At 32.8% G+C, this 24,018-nt stretch overlaps 1 protein-coding gene across 1 annotated transcript in view; it reads left to right on the top strand.

Annotated features, from left to right (window-relative positions):
* The window catches only part of ARHGAP15 (Rho GTPase activating protein 15), a 588,346-nt gene that overhangs the window by 292,369 nt on the left and 271,959 nt on the right, over positions 1–24,018 (top strand). Inside the window, exons 7-8 of the mRNA XM_039855498.1 lie at positions 4,247–4,345; positions 5,667–5,796. Coding sequence (XP_039711432.1) covers positions 4,247–4,345; positions 5,667–5,796 — 229 coding nt within the window. The remainder of the gene's footprint in view (positions 1–4,246; positions 4,346–5,666; positions 5,797–24,018) is intronic.

A 24,018-nucleotide genomic window follows, 5' to 3' on the forward strand; every position in this document is an offset into this window, starting at 1 on the left:
ATTCATATCCTTAATATACTAAAGTTCTAATACAATCAACCTTTAACAAATAACCTATCATGACCAACAGTTTATGCATAATTCCATGATGTAAATGTGTCTGCTGTAATTACTCCCACTTCTGAAATCTTGACATGAATATTGTCTGTGCCATTCACATTGGGACTTAGTATAAGCCATTTTCTATTGTTATTTATCTTTATATGCATATGTCCTATTTATCCAAACCGATTGTGAGCTCTTGGGAGTGGGGGTTGTGTATCCCTAACTTCTATGCGCCTTGCACTTAATGGATGTTTAATTAGTTCTTGTTGATGATCTGGGTGATGTTTGGTCAGAAACACATCCTCTTATTTTCCTGAACAAAGAATTATTTGTGAGATTGATCCTACAATAGTAAGAGTGCTGCTATAAAAGAAGGAACACATGTCACTCATTATCTCTTGTGTCTTTGATAGTCTCTCAGTATACATTTGAGGTCAACTGAAACAGAAGTAGCCAATAATATTTAACCACTAAATATATTTTACTGATGAGATATCTATCTATAGCATAAAGTTGTCCAATGATCATTATCAGATTTATTTTACTATTATTTATGAAAGATTTATTTTGCTATTATTTATGAAAGAGTAACTAAAATGTCTTCCACAGTGTTTGTGAAGCTATGACTAGATTTAATTTGCTTTCTCATTCTTTATTTTTTCCTAATTCTCCACAATAAATTACAATCAGAAAAAATTGAAGTTTTAAAACTTTTTGCTTCTATTCTAGAAAACCAAATTATGGAAAATTTTAATAGTATAGATGCCATTCTACATATTAATTTCTCATTTAATTTAAAATCTAACATGGGAAAAACTAACTGCCAGAATCCACATTGACAAAGGTGATATTTTATTGACAATATATTGAAAAGGTCAATACTTAAATAAACATAAATGCTACCTATTAAAACTCATTTAAAATGTTTTAAATTAGTTTAAAAGTTTAAAATAATACTATGTTTGTTAAATAACACCTAAAAAACAAATTTCTTCTCATCTGTTATCAGTGGAGTTTGGAGTTTGATATACGTGCCTCCATCTTCAGAGGAACTATAACAAGGACAAGACCAAGGTTCTTAGCCCAAGGGAAGGCTATTGTTGAATTAATAGCAAAAAGATTTAAGGAATGTGTCTGTTCTGTATTTTCCCAGTGGATATGCGTATATAATTTTCCAGGCATACATTTGTTACCAGCAAGAATTTAAATGGATCCTTATTTTACTATGAAAATGTTTGGGGCAAATTTCCCTAGACAGGTAAATGAGGATATCTTCTATTGAGAGCACTAGTACATTTCATTAAGACTGCTTTGGTGCCAAGGTAGATCCCTTTCAAACAAGACATGGTGGAGAAAAGGGATTTCAAGAGACATTTGTCTAAAAGGAGGCTCAAAAGCAAAATGGAGGCCAGCAGATCTTACCTAAACTCATCATATTTTCTATCAGTTTTTTCTTTATCCACTTAACCCTAGCATCTGTCACTTAAGCAGAACATAATATAGAAAGAATACATTAGTATAGCTTAATATCAAATCTTTTATGTTTGTTATTAGTTCTACATCACTTTAGATTGTCATCAGGAGTTGTTCAATCAAAAGATTTAGAGTAAACGTTCTTTACTGATGTCTTTTTTTCCCCCAAGGGTGTTGAAAATTCGATTGTTCAAAGTGTAAATATGATTCAGAAAACCATTTATCAGAAAACCTAAAGAGGTAATGCAAAAAAGGGGATAGAAAACCTGAATTAAATGGGCTTTACCAGTCAAAGGCTTTGAAACTGCTTTCCTGTGAGTGACTGGAATGGAGCAGAACAAAGTCAATTACCGACTGTAATTAAGAAGTAGATGCATTTAAACTGTAGAGAGCAGTAGCAGACTTCTCCAGACTGCCTAGTAACTCAAAAGATTAGTGGGAAGACAGAGGGAAGGATGTGAACTGTATCTCTCTGATAGTGTGTTTTGAATGAATTGCATTCATATAGTTCTCTGATCCAGTTTCTCAAAATGAATTTATAAATCACTGATTACGTACGATTAATGCAGTATTTATTTGGACAAATAAACTTTTAAAATACACTTTGCTTTTGATTGGTGCGCAGTAAAAGATCATCTTTGCATAGCATGCACCAAAAATGCAAATGCACTGCTGAAGTACTTATATTTTATCACTGTTTGAACTTACTAGACTGAGAAAAGAACTATGCTAGCTCTTTCTTAAACCCTCAGAATACCGTAAATCTAATTATGTGTGTTTCTTGTACTTTGAAAATGTTCCTTTTTCATAATTTTAATAATGGTTTATTTATAATGGCAAGGAAATAGACTGTAGATTGTATTGGGGCTAATTCATTTTTCTTTGTGTATGTTAACAAATTGTGACGTTATATAATACATTCATAATCAAAATATTTACATTTAGATAGGATGAAGGTAGAGGTCAAGGACGTTACTAGTTTTCTTGGGTTAGTTAGAAGTGACCTTATATTTTTAGATATTACTATTTCTGTGGCAACACTTTATAAAGTAAATATTTGGAACTTTATGTAAGTAAAGAACATTGCAAGCATTTTCAGATAATTAGGCAAACATCAGCTTAACTGTCTTTTACTGGAAACATAAAACAGAAGACTATTTGGAGGCTATTTTGAGCCATCTCAAATTTTACATACAATTTTACTTAAGAACAGAGTGAAAAAAAAAAAAAAAAGAACAGAGTGATTGACCCTGGTAATCTGTCAAATTCTAGTGTGGATAATTAATTTTCTCTTATTTTCTAATCTTTTACTTCTCATAATTGCATATACTTTGGATAGTTCCTCTCTTTACATCTGTGAAAAGTTGGAATTCATCTCACTCAAGAATGGTTGCATTGCAGTACTGAGTGATGTTGTATCTCTATGTAGTTTTTCCAAATATAAATGACAAATGAATATTTATGTGTATGTATAATCAAAGATTTCTTTAAAACTCCAAAATCATTGTTATTAAATGTTGCCATAAGAATTATTGAAACCTTCAGAGTGAGCTATTCTGGGTAATAATTGTCACTTTAATGGTAGAATTATGGAGACATCTGAAGCATGATTTGTGATTCCCTGAACCTGTGCCACATTTCAGTGTTCACCTCCTATTTAGAGCAAGTAAGGCTGAGAAGAGGTGACTAGCTTCTGATTGAGTACATTGAAATGTCAGTCCTCTAAACCTCTGAAGCCATGGTTGATCTGTGACAGCAGTCAGGAAATGTTCATCTTCCTGTTGAAACAAAAAGTCAATAATATAAAGGGGAAATCTTCACAGTTCAGAGCGATGGCCTAATGCAAAAAGCATGTCCACACCCATTCTAATCAAATTCTTCTCTAAGTGGCCCTTTATGTGTGAAATTAAGAACATTGCTCTGTATCTATAGGCTTGCACCCCTGTCACAATTCTGGGGAAAAATAGATTCACTGCAATGAAAAAAATGTATAGTTACATGCTAAATATTGCCAACTACTTAATAGCTCTGAAAGTCTGGAATGTTCGTTTGATAAATACTCTCCATGAGATGTTCAAATATGTAAATAAACTTCCATACTAATATATCCCCTTTATGGGGAAACTGGTACTTTATTACTTTCCTATAGATCCTTATGATAGGAAAGTAGAAATACCCAAATGTTATTCATTTGAATGACGTTTTAGAAAAGTCTGCATTAGCCTCTTTGGTAAATAATCTGTTTTAGAGCCCTCCATAAAAGGAAATCAAATATAGAGATACTATTAGATTTGAAAAAGACAAACAGGAAAGAGCCAAAAGTGCAGAATAAATTCTGACACACCCGAGTGCATTTTTCTGAGGTTCTGACTTAAGTGGATACTGTCTGCATTATTCTGAACTTCCTGGCTTGCTTCTCCTTGAGCTGGAGTAATTCGGCTTTAGTACTACTTTGAGTTAATCATTCTATTATTAAAACAATAATGTATTAGTTATGAAATGAAAAAACAGTTTATAGTGAGCAGTTCAAAATGATCCTAGTCCTAGTCTCTCAGTTCCCAGAAAGACAATTACTGGAATACGAGAAAATATTTCAGTGTATTGAAGTGTGTTTTTTTAAAGGATATATAAAGTGTGTTTTTTCAAAGGATATATATTTTTTTAAATGTAAGAAGGATCTATTTTATTTGGGTTGCTTACCTGTTATTTATTTATTTATTTTTTTTAGATCACAACAGCATCAGGAAATGAGTTCCTTCTACAGTCAGATATTGACTTCATCATATTGGATTGGTTCCACGCTATCAAAAATGCAATTGACAGATTGGTATGTATTTGTTTTGGCTGTTACCTTTATTAATTAAAATGTAGTCATTTAAATCTTATTGTTTAGGCATATAACACACATTTAAATGGATTCTATGGACTGAGAAATATTAAGTTATTTTAAGCTTAAACAGAGTCCACTAAAAACATTTCAGCAGACAGGAATTGTGGAACAAAATGTCATTTGATTTCTCTCTTTTAAAAACACAGTGCATTCATTTTATTTTATTTTTTTTTATGAAATAACATGGACATTCATTTACTAGAGGCTGTAAAAATCACACAAGCACTTAATAACTACCGAATTTCCACATTTTCATTTTATGAAGTCTGTAATACATATTCTTGAAAATAAATATTGATGCATATTTAAGCCTATACTCACTGTTACAATACCAGGAAATAATAATCCTTTGTACTGATTTTCATTGTTTTTCCAGCTAAGCTAGATTGTTCTTCTCGTGAAAATTACATATCTAGAACTTCATGAAATTACCTAAATCACACATTCAGAGTATGTTTTAAAAAGAGTCAATGATTTAAAAGTACTCATTTTATAGTGATTCTAATTCTAGACCAAACATCTAATTTTAGGACATTAATATTTGCAAAATCTTGAGGAAAAAATATTTTTGAGAGCTTTTAATAAAGTATACAATAGGAAAATACATTTTCTGTGTGATTTTATTGCTATTTAATTTGAGTCCTCCATTATATCATTTTGGGACTACAACTTTAAAAAACAAAATAACAAATTTACTTTTCCCCATCTTCAATATATACTCTTTTCCAGGAATGTGTGAATGCCAGTACTCCTTCCCTGTTCCCCTCCACACACATGCATTGAGTTTATTGTTATTAAGAGTGCATTCTGGAGTCAAATTGCCTGAGTTTGAATATTGGTTCTATCATTTACTAGCTGTGTGGCCTTAGGCAAATTACTTATCTCTTTTGGCTTCAGTTTTCTTGTCTGGAAAGTAAGGATAATAACAATAATACCTACTTCATAGGATTACTGTGATGATTAATTGAATTAATGCATGTGGAGTTCTTGGATTAATATAAAACATATAGTAAGCACCATAGATGATAGATGATAGATAGATAGATGATAGATAGATAGATAGATAGATAGATAGATAGATAGATAGAAATATAAAACTATAATTAAATTTGAATATTAAGCTTAGCATAGAAGCCCCATCCCAAAAATAATTATTTTAAAATTCCTTTTAAATCTAACATCAAAACAGATCTCCAAACTATTTTTTAAATTCTTTCTTCTTTGTAAAATTATCAAGCTAATTGTCTGTTATTTCCAGCCAAAGAATCCAAGTAGTCTACCCAGAAACCTGGAATTATTCAAAATCCAGAGATCCTCCAGTACTGAGTTACTAAGTCACTATGACAGTGATATAAAAGAACAGAAACCAGAGCATAGAAAATCTTTAAGTAAGTATTTTTTTTTTGACTTGCTCATTTTAACTCTGTCCAAATGCAGTGCTTATGACATATAAATGCATTGAAATGAGATTTGAGCCAAACTCATAGTACTCATGGAAGATCCATAGCCATTTTTTGGCCAGGGATTCATGCACTGGAGAGTAATCTGGATGCTTTGCTTGCTTCATTGTCGGTAATGCATTTTGAGAAAATAATTGTCCCAAGGTTATGGTCTCCTCTTACTCCAAACTTCTGAGTCTCTGAGTAATAACCATGGTGTTCAGATTAGTGACTGATTTTGATAGTGGGGAATGTCAAGCGTCTCTAGACCTTGGTGTGCTGACTATTTGATTTCCACACATTAAAAGATGTATGAGAGACCATCACATTTGGCCCAACTTAAACTACCAGGCTATGCTACTTTCCACACTTTCAGACCACCAGAAAGATTTAGAAATATGGGGTATGAATTAGATGTTCTCTAAAGTCACATCTAATTCTAATATGAAATGAATTTGGAATAAAAAGGACCAGTCTTACCACTGCTATCATCATCTTGAGTATATCTCTTAACCTTTCCCATCCTGTTCCTTCCTCAACAAAAGAGTGATATTAAAAGGTGTCACACTTATCTCATAGAGTTAGTTTGAGCCTCAACCTCCTGAAAGAAGAAGTAGATATCTTTGGAATCCGAGTTAACCAATTTCCTAGTCTCAAAAGTTATAGTACCTTTACTGGATTATCTATCTAACTACCTCAACTTTCGGAATCGTCATTTTTCTGCTATTTTTCTTTGCCAAAAGTGCAGTGTAGTTACATTAGCTTTTTTAATTTAGAGAGAATTCCGTAAGTAGAGAAGGCCTGCTAACAGAATATCTGCATATTTAGTTGTGTTAAATTGGAGTTTAAAATGATTAGTATTAATGTCTAGAACTACATGGTGCTTTGCAAAGATGCTGTGGAGAGGTAGAAATGTCATTTGAAAAGATTTTACCACATGATGGTACTATTAAGAATTGTCTCATTTGAACATTTTCTTTTAACTCCTGGTCATTGTCCACTTTTACTTAGTATAGGATCAGACATAAGGTAAGATTTTAGAATTAGAATTTAATTATGAATATATCATTAATGTTAACTATGTAACAATTTTGTAGTAGATATAAAGGATATATGAACAATGATCAGTAGATCTGGAATCTCATATTTAATTGCTGTTTTGGAGGAGACCTTGATACACCTCTAAAGCCTGGAACTCTGGAAAAAATAGAAGTTTGTGAAAGTGTGTTTAAGATACATTGAGGCAAATGGATTTTTTGTTCAATAGTCATGTGAAATATTTTAGGATGATACTGGGGAAAAAATTGCTACAGAGGGAATACCAACTACTCCTCTTTAGAATTTATTTTTAATTGAGAAAGACAATTACTTGTTTATTTGGAGCTTAAGGTCAATCTTGTCTAAAGACAAGGAAAAAGACACATATGACTGACTCTTCATTTCAAAATGTACCTAAATGTATAATGACCTCATATTCACCATTTCCTTTGTAGTTAAAAAATAATGATAGATAGTAAATATTGAGCATTTAATGTTTACTAAACATTTTTCTAAGAGATTGTCTTATACCAACTTACTTAATTATCCCGCTAACCCAATGAGGTAGATACTATTTTAATCCTGTTTTGTAGATGAAGCACAGAGAATTAAGGCAACTTATATAAACACAGGTTATGGAGACAAGTTTCAAAGTCAAGCAATCTGATGTTAGAGGCTGTGCTTTTAACTATTACACTATGAAGAGAACAAATAAAAGGTAAAGTTAGTTTATCAACCTTGGACTTGGAAGGAAATACTATATTAAAATGGGATCCATAGAAATCAGTAAACTTACACAGGGACCGAAAAACATATTAGCAAAATAATTAAAACCAAATATTTTCTTTGGGCTTTGATTTCACTATTAAAACAAAAGGGTTATTCAATCTTTAATGCTAGCCTTAATTTTAGAAAACTCGTCTTTTCTGTGTTTTAGTGGATATTTATAGTTGTAAGTCTTTGTTAAGGCTAGTATATTTTTTGCAATGTAGAGTAAGTTAATATCCACCTATTACTTTGAATTAAGTTTACTCAGTGTAAATTCTGAGTTGGAGTATAAATTCTGAATAAACTTAATTCAAAGTAATAGATATATTCATTTTCATTTGAGAGACATAATGATTTATCCACCCACACAGTATCAAATTAGACTATGCATTTGAAATAGTGATTGGCACATTTTACAATGATGTTTTTTAAAATTTTTTTTTTCAAGTAGGAAATATGCTGTGTGAAACTCCTCTGATCTCAGTGCTAGATTTGAACACCCAAACTTAGGTTTTTAAAACATGCATTCAGTTTATGTTACCCTCTTGAGATTAAATAATTATGTAGAATTAGAGATTCACAGTATCTCCTTCCTTATTAGTAGTCTAAGCACAAACTTTATTGTCAGTTTGCTGCCTTTGGCTTCCTGTGCCCTTGATGTTCCCACGAGTTTTGTCGCCAAGATTGTAGACAGATAAAGCCAGAATTACTTTTTTAAAAGCATGTGAACATCATTAGCAGCTAACAGGTGGTCATTTCATTGTCCAGTTTTTCTGTATAACATGAGGGGGGAAATGTACTTTCAGTGAGTAAATTCAGGAAGTTAATGCTTAAATATACTTTTCTTTTTAAAATATGATTCTAACCTGCCAACACTATTAAGTACTAATCAGATATTTTAAGATATCAGTTGAATCGAATAGACAAGAAGCCAGAAAATTCAGTGTAAGGGCCAAGTCACTGTGGGAAGTTCAGGACACCAGCATGGGATGAGAGTGGAGAGCAGCTCTCCAGGGACGGCTGTTATGGAAAGTAGAGAGTCAATCAAAGAAAATGCTAACATATTTTTCCAGGGAAAGAGAAGTATCTTCCACTGATGGCAAAGAGGAAGTCTGAAGTATGAGCCTACATCAGATAACCTTGGAGGGGTTTCATAACTTTTCTGAACTTCATTTTCTAGATCTATAAAAATGGGTTTAATACTGTCCTTGCAGGATCATGTGAGAATTTGAAATTAGATATGTAAATACTTAGCTCACAGCAGGCACTCAATAAGTAAAAGCTCTTATTATTATCCTCTATGTCCCCAAGCAGATGGCATCAAAATAGGGTATGAGCCAAGGGTGGTGTCTGATGGAAGACGGGAGCAGGACGTATATACTTGACATCCTCTCCCTGAGTGTAGAGAAGATAGGGGAAAGGAGCCAAGATCGGATAAGGGAGCCATAGCTGCAAATATGAGCAGCTGGTCTTTCCCCTGGCGACTACCCAGGTGAAAATGGCAGCCAGGGCATTCTTTGGAGCAGCACACCAGAAAATAGTAGAAGGGAGCCAAGAGATACTCTTGATTCTTTTATACCCAGGAGAACATGTCATTAAGAAGTTCCAGTTGATGGAAAAGACCCAGCTTCTAGCCATTTCACTATTCCTTTAGACATAGCTTTAGTTTAATTATTCATTCATGTATTCATTGTTTTTCATTAACAGATACACCTGAAAGTGCACTACAAAAATTCTTGACTCCACTCATCTGTGCTTTCGGTTTTTTAAAATTATTTTTGTATTTAGGTTATGCTTTAGGAGTAATATATCTCATGTTAATCAATTCCTAAACTATAAAATCCGTGAGTGGAGACCTCCGATTACTTTTATATAAAGGCAACATTTTTAGTATTATAAATAATCATCCTAAAATGAGAAAGAGTTATAAGAATAAAAGCAAAAGTCAAGAGAACTAAAAGGAAATGTGTTTCCTTTTATCTGTCTTTTGATCGAATTATCATAAAAACGAATGTGTTCTGGGTTAAATCCTAAAAGTATTTAGATATGGATTTTCCAATTCCATAGGCGCTTAGTAATGTATATAATAAGGGTGTATGAAGAAGGTTATAGGAATAAAGATAGAAATGGAAAAATTAGATTGAAATAGTTATATAATGTATAAAGTGAAAGTGTTATGAACCTTTAATGGTAATTTTTGTTTAAAAGTTTGCCTTCAAAGAAAAATGTAATAGAGAAAGCAGTTAATTTTTGTAACAATCTAAATAATGATAATACTGGCCATCCATGACCGTAAGCAAACTCAAAATCCAGTTGTAAACTGGTTGCTCAGATCTCAACATATTTTCATAAGGAAACCATGTACAAACCACAAAAGCACACTTGAACCTTGTGCAATCATTTAGAATGTTGCTTCTAGGGAATAGTTCATTCTGTTTTTGTTGCACCCCAGATCTTAGGAGCTAAAACTTCCTTATAACATTACTTTCCATTTGATTTCTCTTTTCCTCCTCCCCCGCTCTTGCACCAACCCCACTAAAACAATTAGAATTCTCAGAATGGCTCTGACTAGGAGGATCCTAAACCCTAAAAATCTGTGGTGGCAATCAGGGATTGCAGAGCTTCCAAACCAGAGAAATAATGGGGAAAAGAGAGAATGGAGGACTGGGGAGGAAGTTTTTGCAACATGGGTGGAAAATGAATCCTCAGCAAAGGCAGATGTTTTTTGTAAGAAATGTGTGTAATGACAGATTAAGTATGGCATTGTCAACATTTGATGAATCTAAGTGGTGCCTATATGAATGGTCATGATGCTATTGTTTTCTGTATGTTTGGAAAGTTTCACAAACTAAACACTGTAGTACACACACACACACACACACACACACACACACATACATTAGGCATTACTCATGTTCATAATTCAATAAAAGAATATATATTTTTTCTATTCATGATTTGAAAACCTTTAAAGAAAGATCAAATTTTGTGAATATGAATTACATTGACCTCTTTAAATACAAAACATTGATAACTCATTGTTTTTCTGTTTTTTTTCCCCAAAAGCCAATATATTTTTTACTTGTGACCTCTCTGGTAACTATGTAATTAAGAAAATTTCTAAGATGTTTATTATTACTCAAAATGGAAAAGTCATACTAGTTTCTTGGATAAATATGTAATTAGCAATTGGTTTAAACACATATTGTGAAGCCTCTTCTGGAGACTCATATAAATACATATTTTAAAGTTTCTTCTTATTAAGTATTTTGTATAAAACAGACTAATCTTGCCAATAATAAGATGAAAATAATAACATGAAAATAATAAGATGAATAAACCATCTGCCAAGAAAATAAAGACAATGTTAAAATTGTAGAAATAAATTATATCTAGCTCTGAAGAAACAGAAAAGCTCTTACCTGGAAACAAAAAGTCATAATATTTGTATAGAATATTATGGTTTATTGTGTTGTCAAAGAGACAAGGTTTTCTGATTTGGGTCAGTCATTTGGCTTTTTGTCCTAAAATCAATATTTCTATCCTGATACCAGTTTCATAAAATAGCCACCTGACAAAAATAAACTATTGCACTGAAGTGTGAAAATAAAGGTAAGTTTGTTTTACTATAGTTATAGACAATATCTAAGGAACAATAAATGTCAATTCTCTTCTTGATTGTTTTCCACTGCTTAACGGAGGTTTTTTTTTTTATTATTTATTTCCAAGTATTACAGTTAGTGAAAAAAGAATGAAAAGTTTTAAATGAAAATTAATGTTGCTAAAGCTGAAAGATTTAAACATAATAAGAAAAAAAAACAGTAAAAATTAGATACATATTTGATAATCAGGGATTTGAATTACTTTGTCAAAATAGTATTATTCATGAAGGTTCCAGGGCTTTGCTGAGGCACTGTGTGACCGCAGTGATTGCTCTGAAATGTGTTCCCAAGATAGTTAGCAGCAACCTCAACTTTTCTGGGACTCATAGATTGTAGTTTCTTCAAAACATTCAGTTCTTCATGAATCATGTAATAAGAGGACTTAGTTATAAGCTGAGCAAATAATGTTCTGATTAATCTTTTCTTTCCCATCTAAGGGGATGATCTTGCCTTCTGACCTGTGGGTGTCTATTGTCATGTATCTTGTAGCATCAGCTACTCTGAAAGTCTATCTAACCCTATCAGCACTCAAACACTAGATCACCCCATCTCCTCCTGACCCTAGCAGTAACTCCGTGACTATATTTCCCCTTAGATGAACTGCATTTAATCAATTTCTGATTTCATTAGGTCAAATGGCATCTTTCTTCCAATAATAGGCCAACTCCAGAGGGCTTTTTGCTCTATCTCTCAAGCAATAATTCCTTAACATTAATACACTACTGCGATGATAAACAATAGGGAAAAAATACTCTTTGGTCTCCTCTGAAAGTTTTCTTCTGGTTATTCCATGACCCTAGAATAGGCATATACTAACACTTCTTTGTAAAGTTAGGCATATAATATTTGTTCATTCTTGTCATATCAAGTTTAAAGTATTTTAGCTAAACATTAGATTTCAGGCATTTTTACAGTGAATCTCTTTGCAGAGAAAAACATTCCTTTGAATACAAATGATCACCTTTTCTGTATACGAGATTTATTTGGTGTACTCCTTTTTGTTTCTAGAGTATAGGAATAATGCTGCTGTTCTTCAAAATCATAAAAGAAAGTAATTTGCTTCTACTGAATTTATTTGAGTGTCTCACATAGGCCTAATGGTATACTTAGGAAAAAATATATTATGAGCATATATAATCTATGAGATTTTCTTGGAGTATTATTTCTTAATACTCATAGTAAAGCTCACATCCATTTAAGGAGAAAGAGGTATTTCTTCTACCCCAGAGTATGAGCGATATTAACTCAGTCTGTCAATTCATCTTTCTTTGATTATTTAAATAGAACCTGAAGCAAAATACTTCTGCTACCCAATTTCCCTAATGTAAATAAATATAACCTTTTATACACAAAATTAATTGGTCTAGAAAAATAGAAGCAAATTAGGAATGCAATGGCCAAATAGAAAATGTAGTACTGGGATAATGCCATCCAAGATGGTGTCCTATTCAAACTGTCCTTTGAATAACAATTTCTAATCAAATTACTGTATTGGAATGGCTCAAGTTCAAGTTCCTCAGTAGAATGCTCTTATCACCTGTATCTCCTTCTCTAATTTTTCCCCACCACTCCCTGACTCATGATTTATGTTCCAAAGAAATAGTTTCTATAATTTCTGATGCACATTACTCTATGCTGACTTTTACCTTAAAGTCAAGATCTTCTCTTTGCTAAATTAACATCCTGTAAGACTCAGTTCAGGCCACACCTTCTCCAGATAACCTTCCCAGAACTCTGTGATAAGTTAGGTGCTCCTCCTTAGTTTTCCTGTCATGTTCAGTGTATATCTTTATCATGTCAATTGCTAAATCCTAGACTACCAGAATCTGAAAAGGATTCAGTCTGGTTTATCTGTATATCTATCTGCAAGTAGTAGAGTGGCTTGATGCTAGCTGATGGTACAGTTGACCCTTGAACAACAAAGCTTTGAACTACACAGGCCCACTTACATGCAGATTTTTTACAATAAAAACTGAAAATTTATTTTTCTTTCTTATGATTTTGTTAATAATTTTTTTTTCTTTAGCTTACTTATATTGTAAGAATATAATATATAATACATATGACTTACAAAGTATGTGTTGATGGCTGTTTATGTTATCAGAAAAGCTTCCCTTCCGCTTTCGGTCAACAGTTGGCTATTGGTAGTTAAGCTTTAGGGAGGTCAAAAGTTACATGTGTATTTTCAACTGTACTCAGAACTATGCAGTGTTAAATCAGTAAAAGAATTAAGAGAATATTCAAGAGATCATCATAATGTACTTCTCATTCTGTGCTAAAAGATGAAGGTGGAATTCCTGAAACTTGTTTTGAAGAATAACAATAAACTATTTCTTATCCTTGACTACTTGAACTATTTTAAGATCATTATGTGTCTCTCTCAATTTTCTCTTAGAACTGTAAATCACAAAGCAATGGTGTATTTTGTGCAGGTCTTATGTACTGTGCCTAGAAAAATCACGTACAAATAGGTGCTTTATTATACAATAAAAATAAAAATGACTAAGATCTTAGAGGAAGGGAAGAAGAAAATCCTAGTTTCTTCACTCAAAGTTACTCTCTTCTAGGCATCTTTTAACCTAGAGAAATATTTCTATCATGACTTCTAGCCTCCTATTTTATTTGAGAGAAAACTTAATCTTGGGGTTCTTCTAAAGGATCTTAGTATTTTCAAGGCTCTATTGGAGGAAAGAAAAAAGGAGAAACTCTGTAATGTGCAAAAAGAAAAGTAGTAGTTTTGATAATTTTTAGAAAACTCTGAAAATAATTTTCTTCAAGGTCATCTTTTAAATTCCAGTTTAACACAAAAGTTATCAAAGTGTTGTATGTATCCTCTTCAGAAGGTTGTATGTGATTATGTCAGAAATTTAGGTCTAAAAGTCAGAAAATTTGCCTCCAGGATATTCTAGCTATAAGATTTAAACAAGTTCCTTAAGTTTCTTGAAACTGACTTTCCAGATAAATATAATGGATACTTCTTATATAAATATATAAATGATCTAAGGAGATAATATATATGTTATATCTAAGGATAATGTATATGCTGGATCAAAATATATCCAAGAACTTCATAGACTTGTATTTTAATAAAAATATTAGATATAACAATTTCCAAATAGGTGTAGTGTGAGTGAAATAACCATGACTTTTATTTGTCTACTATAAATACATCAGTTTCTCTCTTTAGAAATTTAACAAGACTGCACTTTGCCAATAGTTTAAACAATTGCAAAAAAAGATTAAATGAATGTGGAATTTACTGAAGACTCGCTTTTTAAAAATACATTCATTATTCTATTGAGTTAGAAGATTATATATACTTTTACCTTTAGTTTCCTTAAGGGATTCTGAGTGTTATGAGGAATAAGTGCTCAGTTTTATCATTCCTGAGAATAAACATTATATAACAAACTCTAGAGATTAAACTTTACTGTGTCAGTTGCCTTTTTTCCATTTTGTATAAAGTAGTAAAATGATGTAGTTGTAGAATTTTGACTGTTATGTAACTCACTTAAAAACAAGGAAAATTTTTAATTTTATTGTTTTATATGTGTGTACATGTATTTATATATGTATGTATACCTATATTCTTATATATATTAGAATCAACTAAAGTATTATAATACATCTGTTGATAAAGATATGGCTTTCTTTGACTGAAGTAAAAATATCAAAACCACATGAATATAGAGCCATTTATAAGGAGGGAACTAAAAGATGATGAAAGTTCGGTGTCACCAAAGCACACTCTATTGACAGGCTGGCATGCCTGGATGCTCACCATGTTGGCTCTGCCTGAATGAAGGGATTTCGATATCTGAGAGAAGCAATCCTAGCTGACCAAGGCTTCCTTCTTCAATTATTTGCTGAAGCCAGGATCTCTCTATTCCATTAGACTGTAAGTGCCTGAAGAGTATAAACCATGAGATTCTGATGATTACTCCTCCTCATCTCCACTGACTAGGACAGAGTCTCAGACATATCCGTGTTCAATTAAATGTCTGAGTGAGTGATGAAGAGAAGAAATCAATTATGAATTTTATGTATAAGAAATTAAGGGAAAGATTGAAATGTGAGGCACTGACCTCTTCATCAGCGTTTTAGTTTGGGTTCTTCCTGAAGCAATCCCTGAGACAAGGACTTGAGTATAGCTTATAATTTTAGAAAGTGATCCCTGTAAACACAGGTAGGAGATGGGGAGAGAGAGGCAGGGAAGGCAGCTAATAAAGGGAAATAAAAGCTGCTTATTTCCTGGAGTTTAATGCTGATCTTTTCAGTTGAAGAGAAAAGAATGGCAGAGGAAAAAAATGGATACATATTAGGATAGGAAAGAAAGAACTATAGAGTATAAAGTGTTTGGAGAATAGCAATAGATTGACAAGCCTAGAGTACATAAAATATTAGAGGAACAACTGGAAATCAGGTTGGAATGAACACAGAACATTGGCAAAGGGTCTCGCATGGAATGCTAGGAAATTTAGACTCTATACTCTAAGTAATGGGAGCCTAGTGACAGACTTTTTTTGCAGGCATGAGATTAACAGATCTGATACTCAGAGTAATAATTTGGTGGAAATTTGGAGAATGGCAAAAAGACAGTACAAAAGTGAATGAAAGATTGGAGGTAGGGAGATAAATTAGAAACTATTATAGTGGACCGAGTAGCAATGTAGGCTGAAACTAAGTGATGAAAATGGAGAAGGAGAAAGATTCCAGATTTCTGAGGGGATATTGATAGGTTTTCTTAACCTATATTGGAGGGATTCTTTCTTGGCAGTTCCCAAATATCTGCTGCTTCTGTGGTTTGGAAAAAAATATCCGGATGCCTAGGAGTTCAGCAGAACTTGCATCCTATATCTCATTCTTTCAGAATCCTACCAGATTCTTGCTACTCAAAGTGTGGTTCACGAACCAACAGCAACAATATCGCCTGAGAGCTTATTAGGAAATACAGAATCCCATGGCCCACCCCAACCAAACCTACTAAACAAATTCCGCATTTTGTTAGGTGATTCGTATGCACATTAAATTTTGAGAAGCACACTACCATATGAAAAAAAATTTTCTCTAAGTAGATATTTTTGAAAGTCCAAAGCCAGAGTGGCCTTTCGGACTTTGACAAGATCTACTTAAGTAGAAGAGTTGTTTAGTCTGCCTTTGAATAAAATAACCCTGCATATGGTTATTATTCTATTGGGCATACCATGACAATGATTTTGATGGCTAATATTTATTTAATCTTATAACCTCTTTCAACCCATGATTTCAGACTGAGACAAAACTGGGACTTAGAGTTTTCTTGTAACTTTTGCCTGTGCCACACCCACATCATGAACTCTGAACTATCCATGTCAAAAAGTCAACTCTAGCCAAACAACAACAATGAAAATTAAGCCAAAAATAAACCACCCTCACCAAAACAGTCAAGAACCCAAAGCTCGAACAATTCCTTGGAGGTAATCCATGAATTCTCTGGATATTCTAATGTGCAAAGTCCATCGGAAATTCTATTTACCCTTTATTTTCCATTTGACTCTTCTTTTGGAAATATACAGTCTCGTACATATGAGACTGTATATGCCTTTTTTGTTACTTCAAATGCAAAAGTAATAGTATTTTATTGCTTAAATGTCTTTTATTTTTATGTTGTTCTTGAGTACTTAAATTCACTTCCCATGGCTTTTTAGGTTAGTTGTCATAATTATGAATAAGCCACAGCTTAGCTGTTTTACTTATAAAGTAAATTTATCTGCTGTGCCTGCCAAAGCAATGAAGGCCCACCAGTTTGCACTTTAGTCAAGTCGTTTGGAAAATTGCAGAAAACACAGAAGTAGGCTCACAATTTAGTTATCAAAAAATAAAGCATAGATTCAAAAGGCTGTCTTGTTAATCCTTCTAGTAGTATTAGGTTTCATTCGCTGGGAAGAGCTGATAATGACTATTTCTGAAATTTTCTGAAATAAAGCATACCTTTCTCCTGCTCACCATCTAGTCTTGTAAAGGGAAATTGAAATGGGCAAATGACTTCTTTTCTAAGTAAAAATCTTCCTCATAAATTTGCCACTAAATATGCAGTCTTCTAAAAATTTGTTGGATAGTAATGAGATTGAAAGAGTTTCCTCTAAACTTTAGTAGTGCCTGGATTCACTTCAGTTATTTAGCTTTATTACTCTAGGATGCTTACATAAGAGTAATTAATCTTCTATTTTTTTTTCCTAGTTATTACTTGAGTTTGTTATTGAGTTTCAAACCTTATTCTTAAATTACGCATTACTGATTCCACAGAAAAGTTTGGCTGAACACTCATAGAATTTTTGCTTAACTCATTTTTATTGAATAAAATCCAGAGTTTTAGTCAAGAAGCATTAGATATTTGTCACACGTGAGTGGGATCATTAAAATTTCCTTTACCTTTCAGAACAGCAGGTCATTATGGAATCATAAGAAGTGAGCTCACTTAATAATCTTTACAATTACATAAAACCAATCATTTTTTTAAGCCTTAGGAGAAGCTTTTAACTATTACTTGAAGAGCACATTGGAATATTTGAATGTATTATATTGTGTTATTATAGATGTGACTTGTGAATTGAGAAAAATGTTTTCTGACACAAAACTCAGAAGTTATTCTTTCCAGTGTGAATAGTGTTGTTTAAATACTAACAGTTGTAATTATATTTTTACATGGTGAGTAGAGACCTTTTTGCTGAAATATAATTCCAGTATCATTTCTTAATTATTATACTCTTAGCTTTATAGAAAATTAGAAACGCATATTTTATACTGCAGTTAAGAACAATTGGTGACAATTTAAGGTGAGTCAGTTAACGAGAAAAATTAAAACAAATCCCACCTCTAAATTATTATCGCCTTTCTCCTTCCTTTTCTTGTAACCACTTCTCATCTCTGACTTTGAAACCCAACAGTTTAAACTTGGTTCTTATTTCAGTGGGCTAATCCCTTTCATAAATCATGCTCAAGAGCTGAAATAATTTGCACATCATTTAAAGGGTATTTGCTTTGAAATATTCACCTCAAGCCCTTTTGTATATCCTTTCTCTCTAAAGATTTGTAGTATTTGTTTTGTTCTCTGAGGTATAAAAGACCTGGATAAACTTTATTCCTGTTGTTTCAAGATTAGTTAACGAAAATGCATATCAATTCAGCAGGGATGGGAGCAAACCTCAGTAAAGATGATCATACAAATGCCTCTTGGGAATAGCAAAGTACAAAATGTCAGTCTTCAAATCTCCTTGGACTTGCTCAAAAGAGCATTGAGGGATTTAAATTTCCAGAATATGTCTACAAATGTATTTTCTTTGTTGTGGAGGACAGGAGCTATACTGATTATTTTTCCCCAGAAAATTGATTCTAATTTGTGTTTGAACAAAAATTAAGCTATCTACAAAGTAGCTCTTCAATTATACAGAGAAAATTTAATGTTAAAAAAATTATATACCTGATATACTACTACATTTTTATTTCATTTTAAACCTCAAATGTTCAAATAAAATTTAACAGTAGAACATCCTTTTTTTTTCCTAAAAGCAAATGGATCTCATAAAGTCAGAAATTAACATATTTAGGTAAATTTCAATGATACTTTTAAATGCATAAACTCAAATTTTACAGTTTGCTGGTAAACTCAGGGAAAAATGCCTATTTCTTCAAAAAATACATCTGTTTTGTATGTTAAGAGGTACCTTGTTCTGTTCTTAAACTGAAAATGACCATAAACTTTGGCACTGAAGTGCTTATCCGGAAATGACTAAGTGGATTCAGGGGTAATAAATCACTCATATGGATACAGCCACCCACAGTCTTGTTCCACCTCTCTTCTTTAGAAGTATAGTAATAGACATTTCCACAGTCCTCAGGGTGCCAAACTTTGCACCATTAGGAAAATCTGCAAATGGTTTAATTTATCTTCTTCATTCAGTTAGCTAAGACCCAACCAAGTAAAAATCAGCAGGAATGAACTTGACTTGTTAAACTTTTTTAATAGGGAGATGCAACAATTACAACTTTCCTCCTTTGCCACTTCAATTTACATTGGATGTGAAGCCCCATGTGAAAAATATTCAGATGAGATCTCAAATTATAGGTGCATGGCTGGATGATGCTGACTCTGAGTTTTCATTATACACAGAGGATTGTCTGCTGTTTGCAATTAATACAGACACAATCCTCTTGGTAGTTTGGGAGGAATGTGAAAGAAATAGCCATTTTATAAGTTGTAAATTCCTAAATTACCCTAAATTAGAGACACTATTAATCGAACATTTAGATATAGATAGGATCTGCTCATTATGTAGGTTCATCTTCCCCTGATGGAGAAATCAATTAAATATTTAGGATGTGGAATACCTTCCAGGTTGGATAATGCATTTCATTTAAATTATGATCCTCCAATCTGAAACATTAAAGGGGATCTTAACGGATGGAAGCACATTACTGTCTCTTGGATTGGGCACATTAACACTTTAAAAATGAATGTGCTTCCCAGGATTTCCTATTTGTTCCACCAGCTGCCTGTCGATGTGCCAGATAAACAGTTTAAGGATAAGTATGTAAAAGATGCATGTGTAACATTCTGTGCGCTGAGGTGCACCCTTGTAGGAAGAATCTCCAAATGCAGCCCCTTCAGATGTTCTTTCTCAGTGCCCTAGCAATCTAAAACGAGAGGGCAAATTCCAGCATGGGAGTGTGGGAGGGAAAACCAAAAAAGTGATGCAAATAGTCCTCTTGCAAGGAGTCTGCGTATTTCTAACCTTGTATCATTTCTTCCTAAAAATTATCTTAACAAATAACTAATGATTATCACAAGAAAATATTGGGACAATATGGCAGAATTTGAAATAACATAAGCTTTCCCATTCAAAAAATATTTGGTATGAAGGTAATCATTTCATTCTCACTCAAGGACTACTACTATGCTAAATTTATAAATATTATAATAATAATAAAAAAGCTGTCATGTCCCTCATGCTACAGAAGTATGGTATAGAATAGCAAATGTGTTGGAGTGCTTACCAGCCAGTAGGCCTTGTTCTAAGCAGTGTACATGTTCTCTCTCATTTAATCCTGTTAATAACACTATGAGATACAGCGGTATTGTGATCATTCCCCTTTTACCAAATGGGTAACTGGGGCTCTGAAAGGTTAATCAGTGTGCCCAAGGTTACACAGCCAAGAAATGGCAAAGTTAGAATTCGAAACCAAGCATTCGTACTCCACACCCTGGAGCCATAACCATTGCTCTGTGCGATTTCTGAGTTCTGGAGTGAGGTTTCTGCTACTTACCAGCTCTATAAACTGAGCCAGTCACTTAACATCACTTAGCTTCTGTTTTATAATCTTGAGAATGTCAATAATAATACCTACTGCAAGGAGTTCTTTGGAAGCATCAATTAGATTACATATGTGACATTTATAGCAGTGTTTGGCACAACATAAGCCTTCAATAAATGTATATAATAACATTAGTAAAAGTATTCTATCTTTTCCCCTAGTATTTTGAAGAGTCTTTCTAATATGGTTAAGAAAAGGTTACCTTAGAGATAAATAATTGAAATCTCTACATATTTTCAAAAATTCTTTTGGATTTATGGGGAGAAAGTAGTACATTGAATGACTTATAGAAGACTATAAACTTCCTGAACTAAGTCAGACATCAATTCTCATTCATTTCCATTTATAAAAGTCTTGATTCATAGTTATCATAAATATATTATATTAGCTTATTTAGAGGAAAAAGTTATCTAACCATAAAAGAGATGATGAAGATAGGGGTTAATTTCTTTGTTTCTAGAAGCAGACTCCTCATGCCAAATCTGATATAACACATGCTTCAATGCATTTGCCTTGCTTCAGAAGACAGCAGAAAATTCAGCTGATATTTATATAAATTATATAATTTATATAAAATATAAATTATATAATTTATGTAAATAAGATCATCATATTGAGGGGCTTAAACATTGGCAATAGAATACAGAATTATAAGCTTAACAAAGTTGCAGGAATTTAACAGGAAAAAAATTCTTAACATTTTGAAGGAGAATAAACAAAAAGGAACAAATTGATCCTTTCAAAGTTGGGTGGAAAGAATGTTCCAGAAGCCTTCTTTTGTAATCACTGTCATTGAGAGACCCTGAGACCTCTTATTTGTTAGTAATTGATACCTAGACTTCAGGCTCAGATGCTAAAGACAACTAGTATTTTAAGGGCTTGTCAGGAAAGTTGGAAATCAGTTGGAGTTCTTTTTTTCTACCCAGTCTTTTACTAGTCTTTCACTCTTGGGCCAAGTTCACGGTAAATCAGGGATTTCCCTTTATTTGGCTGGGAAAAAAAGGTAAATCATGAATCATATGCAGAAACTTTTACCCTTTCAATATGTCAGGAAGACTTTGGGATAAAACAAGAATCTGATATAGTACCCTAACCCCCATGCACAGTTTCAGATACCTGCTATCAACAATGGTCCAAAAATATTAAATGAAAAATTTCAGAAACAAAATATTCATACGTTTAAATTGTGTGCTATTTTGAGTAGTGTGATGTAATCTCATGCTGTGCCTTTCCATCCCTCCCAGGATGTGGATCATCTCTTTGTCCAGAATATCTACTGTGGTTGCTACCCATTCATTAGTCACTTAGTAGCCATCTTGGTTATCAGATTGACTGGCTTGGTATAATAGTGCCTGTGTTCAAGTAACCCTTATTATACTTAATAATGGCCCCAAAACCATTCACATAACTTTTATTACAGTATATTATTATAACTGTTTTGTTATTAGTTGTTGTTAATCTCTTATTGTGCCTAATTAATAAATTGAACTTTATCATAGATATATAAGTATAGGAAAAAAATATATAGAGAGAGAGTTTGGTACTGTCTGTGGCTTCAGGCATCATTGCAGGTTTTTTTCAATGTATCCCCACAGATAAGCAGGGGACCACTGTATTTAAAACACCCAGAAATTTCCCTTTATTTGGCTGGGAATAAAAGCTTGATTGACAATCACTTCATAGTTGTTTCCTTGTTTATTTGGAGATCTTAACAGTGGAGCGAAGCTCCTCACTTCAACCTAAACTCTGCTTCCTTCCACTGAACACATAGAAAGGAAAGGACTTAAATGAAATGCTAATTAAAAAATGGAACCCAGGCAGAATCAGATAGATTAGCCAATGAACTCTGAAAACCAATAAAGAAACAACTTGCATAGAGTGATACTTCTCCCAATGTTTTCATTACTTTCATAATATAGAAGGATTAATGATTTATAATATATTGATAATATAAATGGATTAAATCAGATTAGAATGATCTATATCAGGGAACTGAAGGAAGACAAAATAAGCTCTGAAAAGCTAGACTATATATGTGGGGTCTAAGCAAAGATGAGATAAACTCTAAAAACCCAGAGTAGTGGGAGCAAGAACTCAATTCACACATTCCCATCACAATTATTTGAGAAATCGTTTTGCGCATGCACTATTTGAAACATTGAAATTGAAGAGGTCCCCAGAGTTCTCAATTCTACGTAGACAAAGAGTGTTTATGGTCACATTTTAATAGTTATTTCTTATTTTCTCTCAAGATAGTTTAATTTAAAGATAAACTTACACATGATGTATTGTTAAAATATGCCCACTTGATTTTATCAACAAACAAATACAATATATGCTTTTGGCCAAGTACTTTCCTCAAATTCATATCTATATTGTGCATTTAATTTGTTAGAAATTTTGCATTCGCATTAAGACCAAACTTCCATCTATGGAGTATTAAGTAGGACCATGGTCCACCAAGAACTTATAAGGGAAATTTAATAAATCAAAACGCTGCAAACTTGAATTCCAGTCTCTTTTTTCCAATGTTCTAGAGGCTGGAATTGTTGCCTCCATTACCTTGGGAATGAGGTTCTGTCACTTTTCAATAATTGAAACAGTGTTAAATGACCTAGAGCCCAGCTGTTGGGAAGCAAGCACTACATTTAATTCCAGATTAGGGCAGCTCACCTGGTTGTCCAGCTGCATGCAGTGCAGTGATGAAAAGCATTGATTCTAGAGCCAGATGGCCTGGGCATAAGTCTCGGCCCTGCCAATACCATCTGTGTGGCCTGGGTAACGTTTGCTCATAGATTTGCAGTAAGCACTAAATCACTTAGCCCCCAAAAGTGCTTAGAACACGGCCTGGAATAGATAAGTGCTTTTGGAATGTTATTTATTCATTTTAGAGACTTCTATTAGACCAAATAGACCTAACAGTCTATATAATCTGCATAAGTTTAAAAACAAAATGGTAAAAATATAAACCATAGAGTAGCAAATTAATTAGAGGGTATAGAAAAATTTAGAATAATTACAAATGAAAGAACAATTTAGAATTTTCCTCTGTGTTATACACTAAAGTCAAATACATTAGGTAATGACATGAAGTAAAAAAAAAAAAGATATAAAGTGATATGGCTAAATTATTTCCAAAAAGTTAAAGTACTTTCCTCCCACGGGGATAAGAAACTTGATCACTCTTTATATATTAATAAAAAATATATATATACATCAGATGCGCTATGTGCAGTTCTAAGCACATAGCATGTATTCTCTCATTTCTCACTTTTAAAACACCCTATATAATAAGAATAATTTTATATTCATTTACAGAGGAGGAAACACAAGTATTTTAATTTTGCAGCCC

The sequence above is a fragment of the Pteropus medius genome, unplaced genomic scaffold, assembly GCF_902729225.1.
Source record: "Pteropus medius unplaced genomic scaffold, Ma_sr-lr_union100, whole genome shotgun sequence".
Classification (NCBI taxonomy): domain Eukaryota; kingdom Metazoa; phylum Chordata; class Mammalia; order Chiroptera; family Pteropodidae; genus Pteropus; species Pteropus medius.